This window comes from Papilio polytes, unplaced genomic scaffold, assembly GCF_000836215.1.
Source record: "Papilio polytes unplaced genomic scaffold, Ppol_1.0 DF821067.1, whole genome shotgun sequence".
NCBI lineage: Eukaryota > Metazoa > Arthropoda > Insecta > Lepidoptera > Papilionidae > Papilio > Papilio polytes.
In genome coordinates this window covers 1,938,250-1,959,181 of record NW_013528137.1, presented here as the reverse complement: position 1 = coordinate 1,959,181, position 20,932 = coordinate 1,938,250, and the positions used below count along the sequence as shown (strand labels likewise).

The 20,932-nt window shown below is 31.2% G+C and overlaps 4 protein-coding genes across 4 annotated transcripts in view; 3 read left to right on the top strand and 1 right to left on the bottom strand.

Annotated features, from left to right (window-relative positions):
- Nucleotide 1: 1 nt before the first annotated feature.
- LOC106109668 (SNF-related serine/threonine-protein kinase-like) lies at nt 2-2,752 on the bottom strand (the record flags this gene model as incomplete). The annotated part of the gene is made up of 6 exons (XM_013291253.1): nt 2,518-2,752; nt 2,015-2,256; nt 1,109-1,314; nt 703-1,038; nt 330-620; nt 2-77 (listed from the first exon to the last, which is right to left on the bottom strand). Coding segments are annotated over exons 2-6 (1,131 nt in total), but the record flags the coding sequence as incomplete, so codon positions are not given.
- Nucleotides 2,753-3,219: 467 nt separating this feature from the next.
- LOC106109837 (protein cornichon homolog 4) lies at nt 3,220-3,819 on the top strand. Its single transcript, XM_013291464.1, has one exon. The coding sequence runs from the start codon at nt 3,321-3,323 to the stop codon at nt 3,792-3,794; it is 474 nt and encodes a 157-aa protein (XP_013146918.1). The 5' UTR covers nt 3,220-3,320; the 3' UTR covers nt 3,795-3,819.
- Nucleotides 3,795-6,633, top strand: LOC106109836. Its single transcript, XM_013291463.1, has 4 exons — nt 3,795-4,340; nt 4,467-4,824; nt 5,183-5,432; nt 5,865-6,633. Exons 1-4 carry the CDS (start codon nt 3,812-3,814, stop codon nt 6,189-6,191), a joined length of 1,464 nt encoding a protein of 487 aa, XP_013146917.1. The 5' UTR covers nt 3,795-3,811; the 3' UTR covers nt 6,192-6,633.
- A 2,391-nt stretch (nt 6,634-9,024) lies between these two features.
- LOC106109819 (heparan sulfate 2-O-sulfotransferase pipe) overlaps nt 9,025-20,932 on the top strand; it is a 43,323-nt gene continuing 31,415 nt past the window's right edge. Inside the window, exons 1-2 of the mRNA XM_013291437.1 lie at nt 9,025-9,186; nt 11,287-11,505. Of these exons, the coding sequence (XP_013146891.1) occupies nt 11,462-11,505 (44 nt within the window). The 5' untranslated portion in view covers nt 9,025-9,186; nt 11,287-11,461. The remainder of the gene's footprint in view (nt 9,187-11,286; nt 11,506-20,932) is intronic.

The window sequence follows — 20,932 nt, the reverse complement described above, 5'->3', positions numbered from 1 at the left end:
CCAGCAGCGAGCGGCCGCGCGCCGCGCACAGCGGCACGCCCAGCGCCTCCGGCCGCCGGGCAGCGCGCGCCGCTTGCCTTACAACAACACATTTACTAAACAAACAGTTTAAAAATATGACAATATGGACTTCCACAAGACAACATCCATTAACAATTGACTTATTGAATAGAACACATTGTAAAACAAAATTTATTTAGTCACATTATCAACAAAAGGTTTAAGATGTATATGGATGGAATATTCACAGCAAATGTAAGCACTATAAGTATACTAAATGCAAACTTTTCCTAATTAACAGCATAAAAGAACTAAATCAATAAGAATACCTTTTAGCCCGCAGTTTCCTTTCCGCAAGCAGGTAGTATGTGGCAGTTATGTGATTATAATCATTCTTTTCTAGAGACTCCAATATATGTTCTTTTGTTGCGATAGAACCATTCACCATCCTCTGTAAAATAGCCGATCGGTCTTCTTCTGATAGCTGTTCCTTTGTAACAAGGGGAGCATCAAAATCTTCCACAGCGATACCCTCTCCAGCGGTCACCCATGGATCTGTTGCTATCTCAGACAGAGTAGCCCGCTTCTCCGGTTCCCTGACTAGCATTCTTCCTATTAACCTTAGAATAAAAATAAAAAAGTTAAGTTGAAAACATCATTACTACTACATTTACATTAAATTAAATTAAATATTAATTGTACCTTTTACAAGAATTTGATATATGTGGGGGTATAATGTATTTACAATCCATAATCATTGTAAGAGTTTCACTATCATTCGCTTCTTGAAATGGTGCTTGTCCACAAACTAACATGTATAAAATTACACCTAGAGACCACACGTCAACCGCGGGAGCGTCATACGAATCACCTAACAATATCTCAGGGGCTGAATACGCCAACGATCCACATGACGTCTCTAATTTTTGTCCAGGACAATATTTGTTACTAAAACCAAAATCAGTCAATTTTACTACACCTAACTTTTCAAAAAAGACTACATTTTCCGGTTTCAAATCACGATGTACAACATGTAACCTGCAAAATAATAATTATGATTAATTATCAAACACTTTAATTACAAAATAACTATTTATAGTATAATTACCTATGGCAATATGAGATTGCGCGTACGATTTGGCGAAAATAATCACGAGCGAGAGATTCTGAGAGACCCGAGTCATGTTTCATTATGTAATCATATAAATCCCCTCCATCACCTAACTCTAATATTAGGTATAGTTTAGTCTGTGTGTCAATCACTTCATATAATCTCACCACATTGGGGTGTTGTACTAATTTCATACAACGAACCTGTGGACAAATATGATGAATTACTGAATACCAAACAATCTAGACTAGTTTTCTTTTTATTGCATAAATTCTATATCTATAGAGGTACATCTATACAGTGTTTTAAATTCCTTATTTTAATTTTATTAGACTGTGCACAACAGGGGTAAAGTCTATTTTTATTTTTCCCCCTTGTACAATAAGAGTAAAAATAGAATAACTAGGGTTCACAATATTTTATAGCAATGTGATATAGGATTGCTTTTAGGGGATGAAAAATGTTAACATAAGATTTTTTGTAGCAATGATGCATAAAATATATCTATGAATATAAAAGCAAACAAAAATCTGTAATGTTTTAATTTTCATAACATAAGCATTTTTTTATTTGGCAGAAAAGTATCATTTTTGCTCAAGACAATAAAATAAATCAAAACATACAACACTAACATATATCTACCTGTGATATAAAATTTTATGTTAAGTCCTAAGACTATAAAGAGTTTTTTATAAATTTTTATAATCTTATGGGAATTCTAATAACCTTTTTTTTATTAGATACTTTTTTACACTTACTAAAATATTTACCCTTGGTTAGAAACACTTTCCAATGTTATCAAATATTTATAGCAGTGAAGTTATATATTATGTTAGTATCAAATATATCTAAGAAAAAATTACAAATAATCTGTTAAGATAATGAAAGAAGTATTCTGTTTACCTCTTGAAATAAATGGGATTTTGAGACCTCATCTAATTTACTTTTGTCAATAACTTTCACAGCAACTTTTTCACCAGTGAATACATGTCTTGCTAATTTCACAACAGCAAAATGTCCAGAACCCAGAGTATCAAGCAAATCGTACAAGCCAGCTATTTTGGTGTCGTAAGCACCAGCGCCTGTGGCCATTGCAGCTCCAACTCCAGATCCACAGTTATTCATTGTCACTCTAAAATTGTAAACTAAGTATCTATCAACATTTACAACATTCGTTATGCTCAACTAATTTAATGTCAAGAGGATCGCTAAACCCTTGTACAAAAATAACTTTGGGGAAGTTTCTAAATACTATTCATTAGGTAAATATAGATGTTCTCAAGAAGGTAGAGTGCCAGTGGCCTATATGATAAATTATACATGTTTAATGCATAATATTTCTTTAATTAAGTTCTAACAATAAACATATAACATAGACTTACTAAATTAATGTGAAAAAAACTTACGTGGAAAGAATTTATAAATTAAAACTGACTAGATACCCAGCACTGTAACAAAATGTATTTAACACAAGAAGATTCATAGGAGTCACTGTCGTACAAACAAGTCACTTAAAATAAATATTAGTAAATATCGTAAACAGACTAATAACATTGCATTATTTTAGTTAGAAAATTGGAATTATCGAACGAAAAATAGATGTTCCGAGAGCCTCAATTTCGCCATTTCTCAAATTTGGTTCAGAAACGTATACGATTGTCGACTAAAATTAAATTCCACAAAAGTTATTTGATTGTATCTACAAAACAGCTATTGAAAATATTAGAAATGGATTAAAAAAACATCGCATTTGCTTAATAATTAAATATTTACAAGTTAATATGGAAAATGTTTAAATAATTTTTAATGATTTCTGAACGAAAATGTCCAACTGTGAAGTTTTCTTGCTTCAGAGACATTTTACTTCCAAATAATCTAATTACTCAAAAGACCTAATTAAATAATATATGAAAGAACAGACAAAAAGTAGTAATTTTCATTCATCCACGTAAATATTTTAAATCCAGTTTTAAAAATTCAATTTCATTTCCGAACATATTGAAGCTGTCATTCAAAATTGAGCGAAAGGTCCACCCAATTGCCGGGTGAAAATGTCTTATCGTTATCGATCTAATCTAGTCGGACATCCATTAAATGATAAATAGGATTGGCAAGTTTGTACATTTGCAATTTTGTTTTTAACGAAGTTTGTTAGTAAACCATTTAAATTTTATTTTATTTGTCAATAGTAATATCAGTGTAGTTAGTTATGATATTAGCTGAAACCTTGTTGTTTTCTTTGTCATTGGTCGATTGTGGTGCTATTTTATTTTTGTTAGTATATTTCATCATAACATTATCAGATTTAGAATGTGATTATCTAAACGCACAAGAGTGTTGTGACAAGCTTAATTATTGGCTGTTGCCAAAATACATTGGTCATTCGTTCCTTACATTTTTGCTTCTCTTACACGGACAAGTTATTTTATTTTTGTTAAACCTGCCAATGTTCATTTGGCTATCTTTTGAATATTTTACAGTACCGCAAGGTAATTTCGGTGCTTATGATCCTGTCGAAATTCACAACCGTGGGCAATTAAAAAAACACATGAGAGATGTTATGATTTACATTGGCTACTACTTGATATTTTTCTTCATCTATCTTTATTGTTTTATATTAGCTCTTCTAAAAGGCGATCCAATTAGACGTGGACATGAAGATTTAATTGTAACTGAAATTTAAAATATAGAAATTACAAAATGTATTCAGTATCGGCAGAAAACTCTGTTAACACAGTGTACATCGGAATTGATGAACTTTGCTTTGACAAAGATGAAATAGACAGCAAAGACAGTTGTGCTAAATTGCAATTGAAGGATAATATTACAGCTTATATTGAGAAGAAAGAATTAATTAGAGATATTGAACCATTAGAATGTGATAGTACTCTAATAGAAAAAGTAACATCTAATTACATTATTGTGAAGATGATAATAAGTAGTCTAAGTTGGCAAGATAAACTTATATGTAAGCTTGTATGTAGTACTTGGAGGTCAGCGGTGCAGGCACTGCAGAGGGAACAATTGTGTCCAGAAGACTTTGTTGTTGACCTTTGTAGCCCTCCAAAGGGCTGTGGAGGTAAAGGATGGATCAAACAGTCCGGTACATTCCGCACAGAGCCATTGATCATCTTTGCATTTGCAAATACAGCTGCCATGTGTTTCTGTTGTAAATGCAAGGTATTTTCTCCCTGGCCATGTCCACAGCCTTGTCAGAAAGAACACTGCTGTAAGTCAAATTAAATTATTTTCATTTGTAGCTTATCTTTTGTTTGTATTAGCAACAATTAATTCATAACTTTTATCATTAACAAAGTTCATATGGTGTATTAAACAAAACATTTTTTCTTTTCAGTGATAGATTTGATAAATCGCCAAGTGAATGCTCCCAAGAATTGCATGCTGACTTCAACAGCTAACTATTTGGTATACAGGCCTCTACCATTCACAAATACTTATGTACACTCAATAACTCATTATACAGACACATGGAACAATCCATTCATTGCTGGTATATATATCCCTAAGATACCTAATGTGGGATTAAAAACTATAAACATAAAATCACAAGACGGCTTAAAGACAGAGTTTTATGATGTTGTTGAGAAGTTATCTCAATATAATATAATAAAAGGTGTTGTAGTCTTTGTTACTGACAAATATCTACTAAATTCAATTGATGATATTGTGTTTATGCATTATCTTAAAGATGTGTAAGTATCATAATCTTAATTATTTGAAATATGTTATTACTAGCTTTAGTCTATGACTGTCCGCATAAATAAAAAAAGAAACAAATGCAAGTAGCCTATGTGTTCTTCCAGACTATCCTCTATATCTGCCAAATTTCACCTAGTTCTGTTCAGTAGGATAGGCTACAAACTCTAACAGACAACCATCATTCCATCTTTTATAATATTAGTAAGATGTGCTGAATTGCATGGGCGTCACCATTGGGGTAGGAAGCTGCGGCTTACCCTAGAAAATTAAAAAATATAAAATGAGTTAAACAAGCTAGAACTAACTTATCTCGTTTTTGAGTACTTTTTTATGTTTGACCAATTTTTGCAGGCAACCTAACATACCATATGCTCTTGGAGGCTGTCTCGTTGAAGATACAATGGCTGACAGCAAAGATATTGATAACATAATTGATAAGTTGAATGAAAATGCAGATTTTATAAGTGAAAATTTGCTATCAATGTGTTTGTTCACAGTGCCAAAGAATATTACTAGTAATGAATATAACTTTGAAATGTACTCCTTAGTTATTAATTCATCAGAATGGAAGAAACCAATGATACAACAAGCCATTACTGAGGTGAGATCTTTTATTTTGACCTAATTCCTGAGTTTTTGCATGTTCTTGTTTAGAGAATAAGTTTATATAATGTGTTGAATGATTATGTAAATTACAGAGTACAGTATGTTTACCAAATATTTCAGCGAAATGCATTGAGCTATACCAGATATGCCTTCTAACAAAGATTTATCCATCCATCCATCTGAACTCTCATCCTACTAATATAATTGTGAAAGCTTGGATGTATGGATTGATGGATGTTTGTTAGAATTTGTAGCATAAACTACTGTATGAATGTTGTTAAAATTGGGCATAAATGTAGAGCTTAGTCTGGAAGAACACATAGGCTACTTTGTTGTTTTTTTAATTTCACGCAGACGAAGTCGTGGACGAATGCTCGTTTATAATACTAGTAGGATGACATTCCCATAATTTATTTTTTATTTGCAGTTTTCAAATAAAGTACCCCGCTTTGAACACAGCATTGCCTTAAAGCTGTCATGTGTGGGTCGTGACCAGAAGCATGTTATTGAGCAGGATTGCTTTCGTGACGCATTCCCGGACACGCCGATATCCGGTTGCTATGGCAACGGCGAACTTGGCATCAACCACCCAACCAGAGTTAAAGCGGAGCCATCCTCCCCCGCTGCAAAAAGATACAAAGATGATTCCGAACCTCACCATGGACTCATGTATTCATATTCAACAGTTTTTGTTTACTTCGGTTGGGGTAAAATAACATCTCCTAAAGGACCTCTACCTACTTCCATAGGTTAAATATGAATTTTCTCCAACCAATCTATTATTACATCTTTAAACCAAATAGTTTTTCACCAAACTCCGTGTAAATGCACGATTTTATTTTTTACATATACATATTATGAAAGACGGTTCTCTCTAAGTAACCAATGTGTCCGTGTGAATGGACCCTTAGATTAATTGCATTTTAAATGTAAACCAGGAATTACATGATGAACTCTAAATGTAATTAGTTTTAATAAGAATATACTCGTATTTCTACAAATTTGTAAGAATCAGAATTGTCTTTAAATGTTAGAAGTAGTTTAAAAAAAACTAAATGAAATCAACTTGTATATGTAACTGTAGTATAATAGTATAATCTGGGAATATCAGAGTTCACCATATTTCATAAATGTAGTAATGAAATATTACTATATGTAATTCATTTATTAATTCATTAGGAGCGGACTAAACAATCGCACAACTGTTGAGCGATTGTCGATTGTTTCGCGGCCAATTCCATTGAAGTTGCACAACTAAAAATCGAGTAGTGTGCGCACCTCCATATAAGGTCATAGAAATTGAAGCGAGACTAAACAGTTGTGCAATTTTTTAGTCAAGGTGTGCGCGCGCTCTAATAGCGAATCTTTTTTATAATAAGTGTATGTTTGATGTAAAATATATCTCGAATTATATACAATATTGTTTTATTTCATAGTACATTTACACTGTATATAAGCCCACTGATATTTATCTTTTAAAGTAAAAAATATTTACAATGTCGAAAGTGTGGCAGACTGCTATCTCTTTTGATCCTAAAAGTTTATACCGAAACCTTACCATTACAAATCTTCAAAATTGCGCATGCAGTTTTACACATCTATGCATATCTTAGTAGTGAAAGTTCTGAAAAAAAAGACAATAAGAGAGAGTATCTCTAAACCTATACAATACAACATTTGCATAAAGTTTTTCTGTTCATTTATTCACTGACATTGTTCGCAAAACAGCTGATTTTTAACATTTAACAAATGATACAAAGGGTGCTAGATTTGTTTATTATTATAGTACCGAACTTGATTTTTTTAGAGAGGTTTGAAAAAATATTAACATCAAAAAAATAATAATTTTACCGTCATTTTCGGTGATAAATAAAAGTCATTGATAGATGTAACCAGTTTTATTTGTACCGGCATTAATTCGAAGTAAACATGATGCGTAAATCTTAACATAAATAAAATCGTCATGATGGGGCATTAGTTGCGTTTTCCCGCGCAGTAGAAATTGTCATGGAGCTAAACTGGTGCAGACAACGGTTTTTCAAACAATAACGGCCGCGTTGCAGATTGGCTGGGAGGCTGTTAATTCATTTTTACGGATCATTTGCTACGGGATCGCGTGCGCGTTAAGTGTAACGCGAGATTTACGTTTTATAATTCCGATGTGAGAATCATTTGGAGTAAACAATTTTGGATTAGAATCATTAATCACTGTTTTTGAATATCCATTTATAATATAATTTAACTTATTGAATACCAATTAAGTGCCAAAAAGCCTTCAGTATAAATATTTTCTTGATAACCTGTTTTGAGAAGAAAAGAGAGAAAGTCGTGTTCCTCTGTTGACAATTTGCTATTCAGAAAATTACAGGAGTTACATTATGTTATCTTTTGAATGTAACAAATGTCGTAATACGAGGGTATTGCCTATTTAAATGCGTAACTATAACTAGCTCTATGTTTTACTATGTAAGTAAATTACAGGTGTAAATGGATACACCTAATATTACAGGTGGTAGTTTTAGTGCCAAACATAATGTATTTTATGATGTAGTTTCAGTGTAACGAAGTACAATCGAAAAAACTGGCGGTGTTCCACCTTAAAAACTACAATCGTTTGAATATTTTTGAAACGAGATGCGGAACAATCAATACAACGCAGCCTATAAATGGGTCTGTACGAACAAAACTCAATTGGTACACGGCTAGTTTCTTTTTATTATTATCCCTTCGTTTGAACTCGCTGCTATCTAATCAGTTATTTCTAGGAAGGGGCAGAGTTCTCGTTGCAATGAAAAAGTTATTTTTTTCTAAAGTGAAACACCGCGGATTTCAACGACTGTACATTGGCTGACTTAGTAAGTAAATGTATTGTAGGTTTACTGTTTCTAAGAAGAGCACCTTAAATAATGATGAACATATATCAACAACAAAAAATTGAAGAAAACCTTGCGTCTTTGTTTGGCATGAAATGAGATGTTTTGAACATGGTAGACATATAGCTTGATTCTATTATGTATGAATAACTAGGCGCTCAAGCCTTTTAAGATCGTCTTGTTAGCATCTAGATAATTTCAAATAAATCGAATGGATTATAAATACAGCTTATTCGTTACGCGCATTACCGAATTTCGATACAGTTATGTGGTATTCGTTTATTTACATATCAAGCTGGTGTTAACAAGAAGTGTAACATGTCTAGATAACGTCACGTATGAAATAACCGTCCAATTACGATGTAAAAAAAGGCATGGCTTCAATATATATCATTCTAATCACATTTTCACATAACATATAAACGTGTAAATGGAATGTCGTTGTAGAAATACCAACTTATTTCTTTTATATAAACTACCGGTCATCTTTGTATTTTATGTAGTTTATATTAGAAAATATAACATAATATAGAAACTATAAATAATACCATACGCGTACCCATAGCTTTATGTTAGGAATATAAGCAAATATAAATTATTAAAGAATTATTAAATGATTAATTATTTTTTTCTTAGCTATCGTGTGTGTTACCTTGGTTCCTACTTTTTTATAGATTCGAGTGTAATGTGAGTTTATGAGAGCCGACCACTGGCTGGCCAGTTCGCCGTGAGATGGTCCCGCGATCAGACGTTTCATGCCAGTCTTCATTTTCCCCAACACACGCGCACGCGGTAGAAAGTCGCACGAACGTTGAAAGTTTCGTTTCTTTTAAACTGTATTTATTAAATTATTACGTTTTTTTAATCTGTGCTGAGGTAATAAAATTACTAAATTTTGTATGCATGTATCAGGTATATTTAATATAATTTTTTATTTTATTATGTTTGTTAAATCAACTGTGAAACAATTAAAGATGTTACTAAATTATTTTTCAATCTATGAAAATAAGATAGACTTATTAAAACAATCTTTAAAAATGCAGGATAAGAAAAAAAAAACAGAAATAATATGTTTATTAACATTACAATCGTGTCTTTTACTAGAGATTTTTTTTGTCAGGATGTCACCATTCGAATTTTTTGTTGTACATTTCAAAATGGAGCTCAATGTATAGAGCGCCTGAAAAACAACTCGATCCATTACAGATCAAGTCATGCCTTATTTATAAAAATTCCTGTTTTCGCTTACTTTATCGATTTGCTATTTCTGATGTACAGGTATTCTAAGTAAACCAATGACTAAAGAATACATTTAAAATAGGACTTAGGATTGATATCAATGCCCAGTTTTATTTTATTTTTTTAAAATATAGTTAGGATTAATTAAGATTCATTTTTTTAAATTGTGTTAATGTCAATTTCCAAGTAATTTTAAATATTTAAAAAATGACGAGAAACGTATTTGTTAAATTATAAGTGACATGTAATGTTGAGATTCGGTATAAATAAATACGGCACTTAAAATTTTGCAGATATCTTCTTGGTTAATATTTTTTTACATTACTACTCAAAATATTTACGGAAATGGCTTTTTCTCTGGTATTTTCATACGTCGCCATTACTCGTTTAAATGATGTCTTCAGGCAGCTTAAAGTGTTCTTTGAATTAGGTCAAACCATTAGTGTTTTACGTAAAATAAATATAAAGACTCTAGAAAAAATACGTATACAAACCCATGTTTATATCAGCCTTTGAAATTCATTAATTTCGAATGTTTTTTGTAGGTGTGCATTTTAATTGCAAGGATTTAAAAATACAATAGCTGAGTTCAGTCTGACGTTCTAAGGTTATTCACATCTCTGTGACAAGAGGCGATTGTGTTCACTTTATTTTTTTCAAACTCTCACGTTAATTTATTCTATTAGGTGTGGACCACAATTGAATTTGTTATCCGCTTTTTACTAAATTTTAACATTCTGTATACACTAAGTGCTAATTTTCTTTGTAGTATAAATTTAGTTTATAGTTTTAATGGCAGATTAAAATAAAAGGTAATTTGTAGGTTAGATGACTATATTTAAAAAGTGGAATTTAATTAGGTTATAATCTTGGTAAAAAAATTAAGCAATAGCCTATGTGTTCTTCAAAATTATATTCTACATCTATACCAAATTTTAAGCAATTTATGTTGAAATATTCTAGAGATACGTAATAAACATCTATGCATCCTAAACTTTGGCGTTTATATTAGTAAGAAGTAAGGTTATATTTTAAATGGGATATTTTTACAGATGTTACTAATCTTTAAAAATGACATTATTTAATGGATGAAGTAACAATTTGTAAAAAAATTATTTACATAGTTACATAACATATTATTTTTACCATTACCTATGATATGAAGTTTTATTGTATCGCTGAACACATTCTTAATGACTAGCTGTTACGGCAAAATCGAGTCAACGTCTTTCACTTTCTCTTTACATCGGCGTCTAATTCCTTTAAGTCTGTTATTACAAGATGTGAGATTTTCGGTGTCATGCTACATGATTTCGATAATCACATTCATTAGATTTGAGTAAAATATTTTGCAATATCATGTAACTACATATTCCGGTATCTGTTAGTTTCAAACCAAAAAGGATTTTATAGAAAAAGCAGATCTACCTTCCTTTATTGTTGCTTTATTTAATGTATATCCAATATCTGCATATTGCAACTTAATAAATTTAGTTTTATTAATGGTATCGGAGTTCACATATTTAGATTATGAAAGGTTGAAAATAATATATATAAATAATTATGAAATTCGAAGTGTAAATTATCACATTTCCAATTAGCCATATTTACGTACGAACAAAGAATAGTATATAGTTTTATGTTTGATATAATTTCTATGAAAACTTTAAATATATAAGTTGTTAGCTAGCTAAATAGGTAATTTATTTCTTATCTTTTTTGTTACATTGCTTGTAGCTTCAGTAATAAAAACGTGCATTCAATAAAAAACTGTACAGTGACGATAGAGTGATAAAAATTTCAAAAGACTAAAATAATATTGTGTTTGTTGATTCCGGAAGATATTTGAGATAAAGTGAAAGCATTTTCGTGGGATAGTCCGTTTGAGGGAACAAGTAAGTTCTAGAAAACAATGGATCACCTGTTCCGGCAACGTCGGATTAGCATACCCAAGCGGTAAGTTTCATTTAAATGTTTATTATATTAAGATGAAAAGGTTTCTCATTAAAAAACTTTTTCTTTGTTCATTTCTAATTTTACTATCTGATTAAAAATTTTGCAGGTTTTATGACAATACTTTCTTTTATTCTCTGTTACAATTATTCTTAGTTATTAAGAAGCATTTTAATTCCATTTATTCGTATTTTTATAACATGAAATTGTTTTCTTATTTGCAATCGTTAAGCCTGAGAATCATTAGTCGCTTTCTACTTGAACTAATTCATTCAACCGAAAAAACTGGAGTGAGACATCGATTCAATAAATTTCGTTACGATTGTCTAGTCAACTTTTTCCAATAAACACAAAGTTGCAATACTAGAGTTACTAATTTTGCTGATAATTTAAACATTTTTTTGAGTTTTTTTAAGTCATAAATATAATGAAATTTGGTACAAATTCATTACTATAACTGCTCTAGATTGCTAAAGTACGTTCTTTTCGTATACTGTAATATTATTTTTTGACTGAAATGATCTTATTAACATAATGGTAAGTTTAATAATAAAATCATGTGGGTAAATCGTTTTATATTGACAGTTATAATGCGTTAGCGTATAACGTTAACGGACAATATCTATCGTCTATAGCCGTTTCTGTAGTTTTTACGCATCACTTCTTACCCTCACTGATGTGTTCGATGGCGTACAATAATTACCTTATAAATTGGATAAGAGTAACTATCTGTGTTTTAATAAGAGCTTTAGTTGTACATTTACGATAACGGCCGCTCTTTAATATTTAAGTTCCCCTTCCTTGCACATTTTATATGAAAAATCAACGCTAAGAATTGATATAAACAACAAAACTTAGTTCGTCAGTGAGCTTTTGACAGTGGTAGAGCACACAAACCAATATTAGGAGACCTAGCACGAACATTTGCCACGAAAGATTCGTGACATTATCGGCAAAATTTGTATTGGATTTCTGCAGCACCCAGGTGTTATTGGGTGTAAATTTTATAAACTTTGTTGAGGTTACGAATACTTTCTACCAAATTTTCGTGTTGTTGAATTAGCATAGAACGAATTCTTATAAGACTTGCTAGTAGAACTTGAAATACTTTAGTTGGTATTGTAACACTCTACTCGTAATAATACTTTATTTCAACTTATAATGTAAAATGCAACCTTTGTAGGATATTAAAATTCAAAAGATGTAGAACAGTGTGTGAGATACGAGGTGTTATTTTTACAAACTATATCTTGACTTCATTTTGATCGAGGATTTGTGACTAGAATTGTAATGTTTGTGTTACTTACTTGTTAAATATTTTTCCACTATTATAAGGACGGATTTATAGTTAATTCTCGATTTACGTAGTGGGTGTCGAATAATTATGAAACAGATTTATGTATAAATATTATGTGTATAATCTCGTGTAGTAAAATAGATAATTAGTTAAAATAGTTAATTAAATAATTTAATTTATTTTGTTTTAGTCATACACAAAATGACAATAGCCAATGTTGTTATTGTCAGATGTTGTCGTAGAAAGTTATAGTTTTATTTGAAGCGGGATCGTTTGTAGTTTATCGTTAGATTGTCTTGTATTTGCCGCGAACTCGGCTATCGGGTCAACATCTTTGTTAGACGCTCCATTTATAATATTCGAAATCGTAGCGTTCCGCGGAATTTGTTTCAAACTTTCGTTGATACGAAAGTCTATTCGTCTGAGACTTTCTACGTGAAAATGCGTTTAATGCGTGCGTCTTAATGACATGCGACATAAGACTTCGCCGAATGTCGTATGAATGCGGAACGTGTCATCAGGGCTGGTAAAGTGTGGCAATGGGACGTAGCCGTTGCACGATCCGGTGTTTTCCTAGTAATCAGTAGCCTGAACTGATTAACCAGAGACGCGGAACTGTGAACGGAAGTTATTTTTGTTGTCAAGCTCTTTGTTTACTGAAAATAGGAAAGACATATTTTCCACGATATTGCATAATAAAAGTATCTCCATTACCAAAAAATCTCTACAAAATATGTTCTTATCTTTATTTTACAATAAATGGGTACGAAAACATGTTTTAAACAGATGTTTCGGCGTAAACTAATAGCAATTAGTTCAATCTATTTGGTGATTAAAAATATGCGCCGCTTTTCAGTTTCTAATTTTTGTATTGGTTGACTGTTTGATAGTTATCATGAACATTAAAAATGTACTTTCACAATCAGTGTCATGTTACTGTAATAACAAATATGTTCGTACGTGAATGTCAAAGTTGTGTGATCTAACATTCTGAACGGTTTCCGTATATAATACTATTCATAACACGTTCGCAGACAGATGATCTTAACATATTCTTTTTTACGATAAAATAGTTGCTACGCAATTATTGTCTACATTCATTAAAGTATTTTTTTTTTCATAAAAAACTACTTCATTATACTTTTTTTTTCTTTTAGTGTAATTTGTATAACAATTAAACAAATTATTTTAAATTACATAAACTATCATGAAACTTATATTATGTTAATTAAACTTTAATGCACATTTAGTCGTTTAATCAGTACAAATATGTTAAACGCTTCCTGTATAAGTGCGTCGTAACAATAAAATATAACAGTTAGTTATAAATTCCTACCTCTTGTAGATCTACAATAACACATCTAACTTTGACGTGAAACAATGGCATACTGAAACCGCAACAGAATAGATTTTCTTAAGAATTTCATTCTAAACATATACGAGATAAATGTTATTTTTGAACAGAAATTTCCGTCTTCCTATTGAGCGCGGTTTGCGGCACTTGTATCTCTTTAAGGTTGAAAACACGCGAGCTGAGTTCTAGATTCGTTCTAGATTACTATAGCTGTTGGCATTGTCTATTGGATAATTACTGCTTCACAATCGACTCTACTTAACGATTTTTGCAATATCCGTAATTTACGTGGAAGATAAAGAAAATGCAGTTTACACATTTTGTAGGTTAGGTTTTACATTGTTAGTTACTTAGTTAAAGTCTTCAAAATAGTAAAGTTGGTAAAAACTACGTTTTTGAAAATATAGATGACTAGCTTTCGCCCTCTAATCTGTCGGCGTGGAGTTAAAAAAGTAGCCTATGTGTTCTTTTAGACTTTAACTTCCAAAAATTTCAACGAGATTCGTTGAGCCGTTTAAGCTACACACTCTAACAAACCTCCATCCATCTAAACTTTCGCATTTATAACATTAGTAAGATGGTGTTACGTTTCAAGTACATAAGCAGGAAAAATTATGACGATTAAAGAAAGGATTAGTCACAGTAATATCTGAAGTATATTTTATTCTATTTACAAATAAGTGGGTACTTGTAAATCTAGGTAAACATAACCGTTTGGCGTACATTCGCGCGGCCGGTGTTGATTGTAATTTACATGGTTAGTTTGTGCGTGGTAATGTAACTCACCTAGTTGCATGTAACGGACAATTACATGTTACACTTTATAATTACATGTGTATCTGAAATTTATCAACGCTATATGTTATATGGTTTATTAAGTTTTTACTTTGTAATCTAAACTAATATTATAAAGAGGAAAGATTTGTATTTTTGTATGTATTGTTATAACTCAAAAACTACTGGGCTGATTTTAAACACCGATTTTAACTCGTACACCGCTGGAAAGGTAAATTGTCTGTGAGTTACACAGGCAATATTTTTTATTATTTTTTAATTTCACACAGACGAAGTCGCGAGCAACAGTTAGTATTTAATATATTAGGTTTTATAGAACGACAAAAATCAGAATATATTATTTAAAATTGACTATTGAATATTGACATGTTCTGGTAATATCTATGTATTCTTTGCCATTTAACATTGTTTTAAATCGCTTTTTTTTAAAAAAAAAAACTCTTTAGTTTTTAAGTGTATCTGTGTGTCTTTAAATATCTGTGTCACTACACTAATCAGCCTTCTTAATGCACTTATAGCGGTATAATTAAGATTGTATCGAGGCGAATCAAAAGAATGCATAGAAAATGTATGCATAGCTGTTTTAAAACGAATGCAAAAAGTTCAAAAACGTTCATTAAAAATCGTCGGGAGTGTTGTGCGATCACCACAAGTACCAAGATGCATTCCTCCGCGTATTTAGGCGTCTTATCGCACATATTGATTGAAACGGAACATTGTATTTGGTTTGTACAAAAAAATCCATTTCATTCATGACAGTTAACTAATTTAGGGCTACGGCTAGTACTACACTGGATTGCATTACATGAAAAAAGTACCAAAATTATTGAGGTTAAATTTCAAATGCTTTAATGTTTTGCTTTCTTTCCTTAGTTTGTACTTGTTAATATTTTTAAAAACAAAAAAAAACATTTTACGTGACGCGTTGAAGTCTTTTGTATGAAAGCATGTAGTCACTTCGCACGGATCAGATAAGCGTGAAATGTTCAGTATTTAATTTATTTAAACTATTCTAAGCATTTCAACATCAGTAACACCTTCATATATTCATGATCTGATGATTTACATCACAGTTCGATAAAATATTATGAACATTTGACAATAATTAATGGAAAATATTTTCGTTCATGTTGAATAATATTTCTGGTCAATTAGGGTCACATGTGGTATTATGTCAGTCATAACATATCGAGACCAACATCCTTTTTACATCACTTTACCATATAGGGAACGGACGCTTAGACATACGTGCTTAAAAGGAAAGCTGGTGGTAAAAAAAGTTGCTAGTATGTTACACGCCGGCGTATAAAACCTTAAGCGATACAGTTTGATTGGCAAGAAGTTACATCATCTACTTATCATTTGAAAATAGCGTGGAAATTTACAAGTGAGCATTAATTCTACTAAGTATGTTGAATAATTTTCTCGTTTTAGACAAATTGAGCAATATAATAAAATCATTAAGTACTTATTCCACATCTTAGCGGATATTAGATAAGAATTTGCCATCGACAATATAGTTCTATGTATATTTTATAATTACAAACTAAGTATTTTATTCAACTACTAGCTGTTCCCGTGCGGCTTCATCCGCATGAAATTATGAATATTTTATTTTATTGTTTACACATGTCCAATTATCAATAGCAAATGTCAAAATGACATGACGAAACTTGGCAATCTTGCTTCCTTGATGTTGGCAGCAACTTATGGTCTCTTTCCCACATTAGGGTTTTTATCCAAAATATTTACCTCCTATGTTTAATGGCGTGAAAATATATAGCCTAAAGCGTGTCGTTAATGTAGGGTTTTTTATTAAAGAAATAATTATTAAAAAATATGCTATGATTGCTGACATCATACGCCACAAAGTAGTGTGTGTTTACGCTTTATTATAATAGTATAGATAACTAAGACAACGCTAATGTGTAGCGTTTTTAACCTACATTTCTAGACGTACTTATTCCCACACAATTTAAAATTGCAATTTTAATTCTGCGCTTTTATTTTTTTTACCTCATACGAAAGAATAATGTATTAAGAATATGTTTCTCCGCGCTAAAGAAGCATTGTTTTATTTTAATTCTTTACCATAATATGTAGGATAATTTATAAATAGTAATGATACTTGCTTTTCTTTTCTACATTTTATGCATTATTGAATAATAGTAATATTTTATCACAACTGAATGTGTTGAACAAAAACTAGTAGCAATAGCCAACTTGATACTTTAATTTATTCTGAAAGTAAGAAAAAGGCGTAGAAAGGAATTTCGTATTGTCTTTAGAAACGCAGTATCCATATAAATTGTTAGTTTTATTTACTTTACTGTAAATACACTTGATATATTTATTTAGTTACTTCAGAGTAATTTATACTAGTCTATATTTCGATAGTAACATTTGTATATTGTATGTATTGAAATATCTTAAAAACTAATACGCCGATTTTAAAAATTCTTTCACCGTTAGAAAGGTAATTTATCTATTGGTATGTAACTACTAACAAGTAAGTATATAACAAGGCTATATTTTAATTTCACGCAGGCGAAGTCGCGAGCAACAGCTAGTGTAAATAATAAAACGATGTAATAAATTAATCGATATACATGCAAGCAAGCGTTAGGAGTAACGATAATTTTTCAATATTGTTTAATAATTGCATTCATGATAATGAATGACGTGCAGATAATGTAGAGAAAGCAAACTCAAATGAACGCAAACACAAACAAATTTGTAGTTAATTTATTAATTATGATATAACATCGTCAACTACGGTTAACGGTTATTTATAAATACTGAAACATAACTACGATATATTTAGAGTATCAATCCTCTAAATTCCATTTAATCTTGTGTCAAGCGTTATTTTAAAAATAATTGTAAATAATTATTGTTTATGGGTAAATTAGATAATACTAACATACTTTTAAATCAGGTCATCGGTGAGTTAATCCCATTTCTTTGTAAAAATGAAAATTAAATCGTCCGGCTGGGCAAGTTGGTCGTGGAAAGCGGCTTGTCGTGGGGCGTCGCGCGTGCTCGCTTTACCTCGGCGATTGTCTTATTAATTACCTATGGTATCTGTTAATCTCGCTGCTTCTTGAGTCACGTTTGCGCTATTACACTAACGTACTAGTTCTCTCGAAAGTCTATACCTTCAGTCCGTATATCAATAGAATCCAAGGGTTAATCAGGCCGTTTGTCCCGTTACGAAAATGTTTAATTTTCTTTGGTTTATTTATTTTGTTATTTAAAATTAAATAATTTATTTAAAGGCACCAAATGTAAATGTCTTACTGATATATTCAAACTGCTATAGGTTAGTTGGCACACTATGTTATATTGTCAAATTAATAGTATCCAACTAAGCAAGTAGTAACTTTACATAGACCCAATGATACATTACAATTTCTCGTTTATGTTCATTTTATTTAACTTAATAGCTTTTTAACGGGTATTTTTTATCAAGTGATATTGTATAGGACAGAAATATTTTAAATACACAAGTTGAAAGTAGAAATGGGAACCAATAGGCAGTCGAAACAAAAGTCTTAAAGTTGTATGAACAATAAAATTATTGTACAGACTACCGACATGTTGACCTTTTTGGCTTTCTCCTGATATCATTTGCGTTAGTATAAAGTAGGCTTGTATATCTTGTATGATCATTAATATTGGCACATATTTCTTTTATTTCTTGATGTATTTAGATATCGAGGTATCATATGTTTTCATTAATAGACTATTGTGTTGCGAAGTGAATGTATGAAAGTGAGACTGACGAAAGTTGGGGTTCAATAATCAGATTAGGCTTGCATTATTTGCTTGTAACATGACCGGCGTTTATAGATTCGCTCAGCATGTCTGAATAGTGTCGGCGAAAGCGGTGTTTGTTGCATAGATAACTCTATCCGATGTTATCGCTTTTGCAGTCATAGCAATGTCTATAATATTAACAGTCGATTTATTAAATGAAAAGTCTTATTAACTGTTATTAATAGTAACCTTAGTAAGTTTTCTAACACTAGTCCCTGTAACCATTTATGTTCTTCTGTATTTTGTCTTATAACCGTATACGATTTTTTTATCGGCATAAATTAAACTGACATCACTGGCTGATAGAGGCTCAGATAGCTTAAAAATTACGTCACTGTCAGATAGCAAAATCCGATATTCCCATCACATATTTTACACGTTGGATTGTTATTAGACAATGTTCAATTTGGTGGCACAAGCCCTAAATATGTTAAAAACCTTTTATACTGATCCCACTACCACTTAATTTCTTGTTGAAGTTTTCAAACCTATATTATTATCGCATGATATAATTTTCCAACATACTCGTAATTTCTACAATGCCAATGAACCAACACGATAAAGTGCAGCAATAAGTTCAAATATGATTTAATATTGGCTCTAATATAGCTAGTATATTTAATAACGGTAATAAGACAGGTGTTTATAGTCTTATTGTGAAGGATTCGCGGCGTTCCGCGGGGGAGCCATTTAGTTTCGCACATTAACTCCACATGGCCTCGTCAACTGTCAGTGTTTGCTAACAAAAAATAAATGAACTTAGAGCAAAGAGCCACCGCTCTCTATTAGATATACGCGTCTAGAAGAACCGCAGTTCATTGCTGTTTCTTGTTGCTTTAACGTAATTTACCTAGCGATAGAGATTTTTCTTATAACATCAAAAAAAAAAACATTCGCTTGGAAAATATATAGTTAATGGAATTATACCAATTTGAGTGACTCGACAAATCGATAAGATTTCAGTAAATTTCACTAGTGATGCTACAAGTATGGATTATCTCATAGTCTACATAAATCGAGTTGATGTTATAAATAGAAATATCATTATAAATAGCAAACAGTTTACGTTCATTATTATAACAATCATTTACGTCAATTAACCCTAACCTATTCGACATTGAGTGTAATTATTTTGATCTTCAAGGTGTATTTAATAGCGCCGCAATCGCAACAAGCCTCCGTGATTTACATCAGACTTAATGTAATTCTATTGTTTACAATAATTTACGTTACGAACTGTTGTACATTTTTGACACGTAAACCTTGGTACTTCTTATACTGTGATATAATATTTTCTTAAAAATGTAATCTTACTAAATAAATGCGAAAGTTTAGATGGATGAATGGATGTTTGTTAGAATTTGTAGCCTAAACGGCTGAACGGATTATGGTGAAATTTGTCATAGACGTGGAGGATAGTCTGGAAAAACATATAGGCTGCTCATTTATTTTAACTGCACGCAGACGGAGTTGCGGTCGAAAGCTAGTACTACTACAATTATTTTGATTCAATACATATTTTAATAAAAAATTGTAAACTACTAGTTTTCGTCCACGACTCCGTCCGCTTGGAATTAAAAAAAAAACAATGTGGAAAAAACCCTATGCGTTCTTCCACACAATCCTCTACATCTGTACTAAATTTCATCGACATCCGTAGAGCTGTTAAAGCTACAAACTTTAAGATACACCTATCCAATCATCCATACATCTAAACTTTCGCATTTATAATAATAGTATGATATTTGGCTACATTACATTTAAATTAAGTACAAATATTTAAAGTAAGATTCCGATAACTAATGACACCATCAAAGCATCTATTGAAATGTATTTGTTCGAATTAAGTTTCGACTAAAATACGATAACATTATGACATAATGATTGATTATGTAAAAAACATAAGTAGCCATTATCTGAATGTGTTTTAACATATGTCCAATTGTTAATAAATATTATCACGTCATATCACTGTGATAGATTGATACAAAAACTTTATGTATCACTTGTTACAACTATTCACACGGTTGTTGAACCAATGTAACATTTAACATTTTGTTTATCATACGTTTTTGTTATACCTTAAGGTGGCAAACGAGCAAGCGGCCACCTGAATCCGGCAAAATGTAATATAAATACTAATATTATAAATGTGAAAGTTTAGA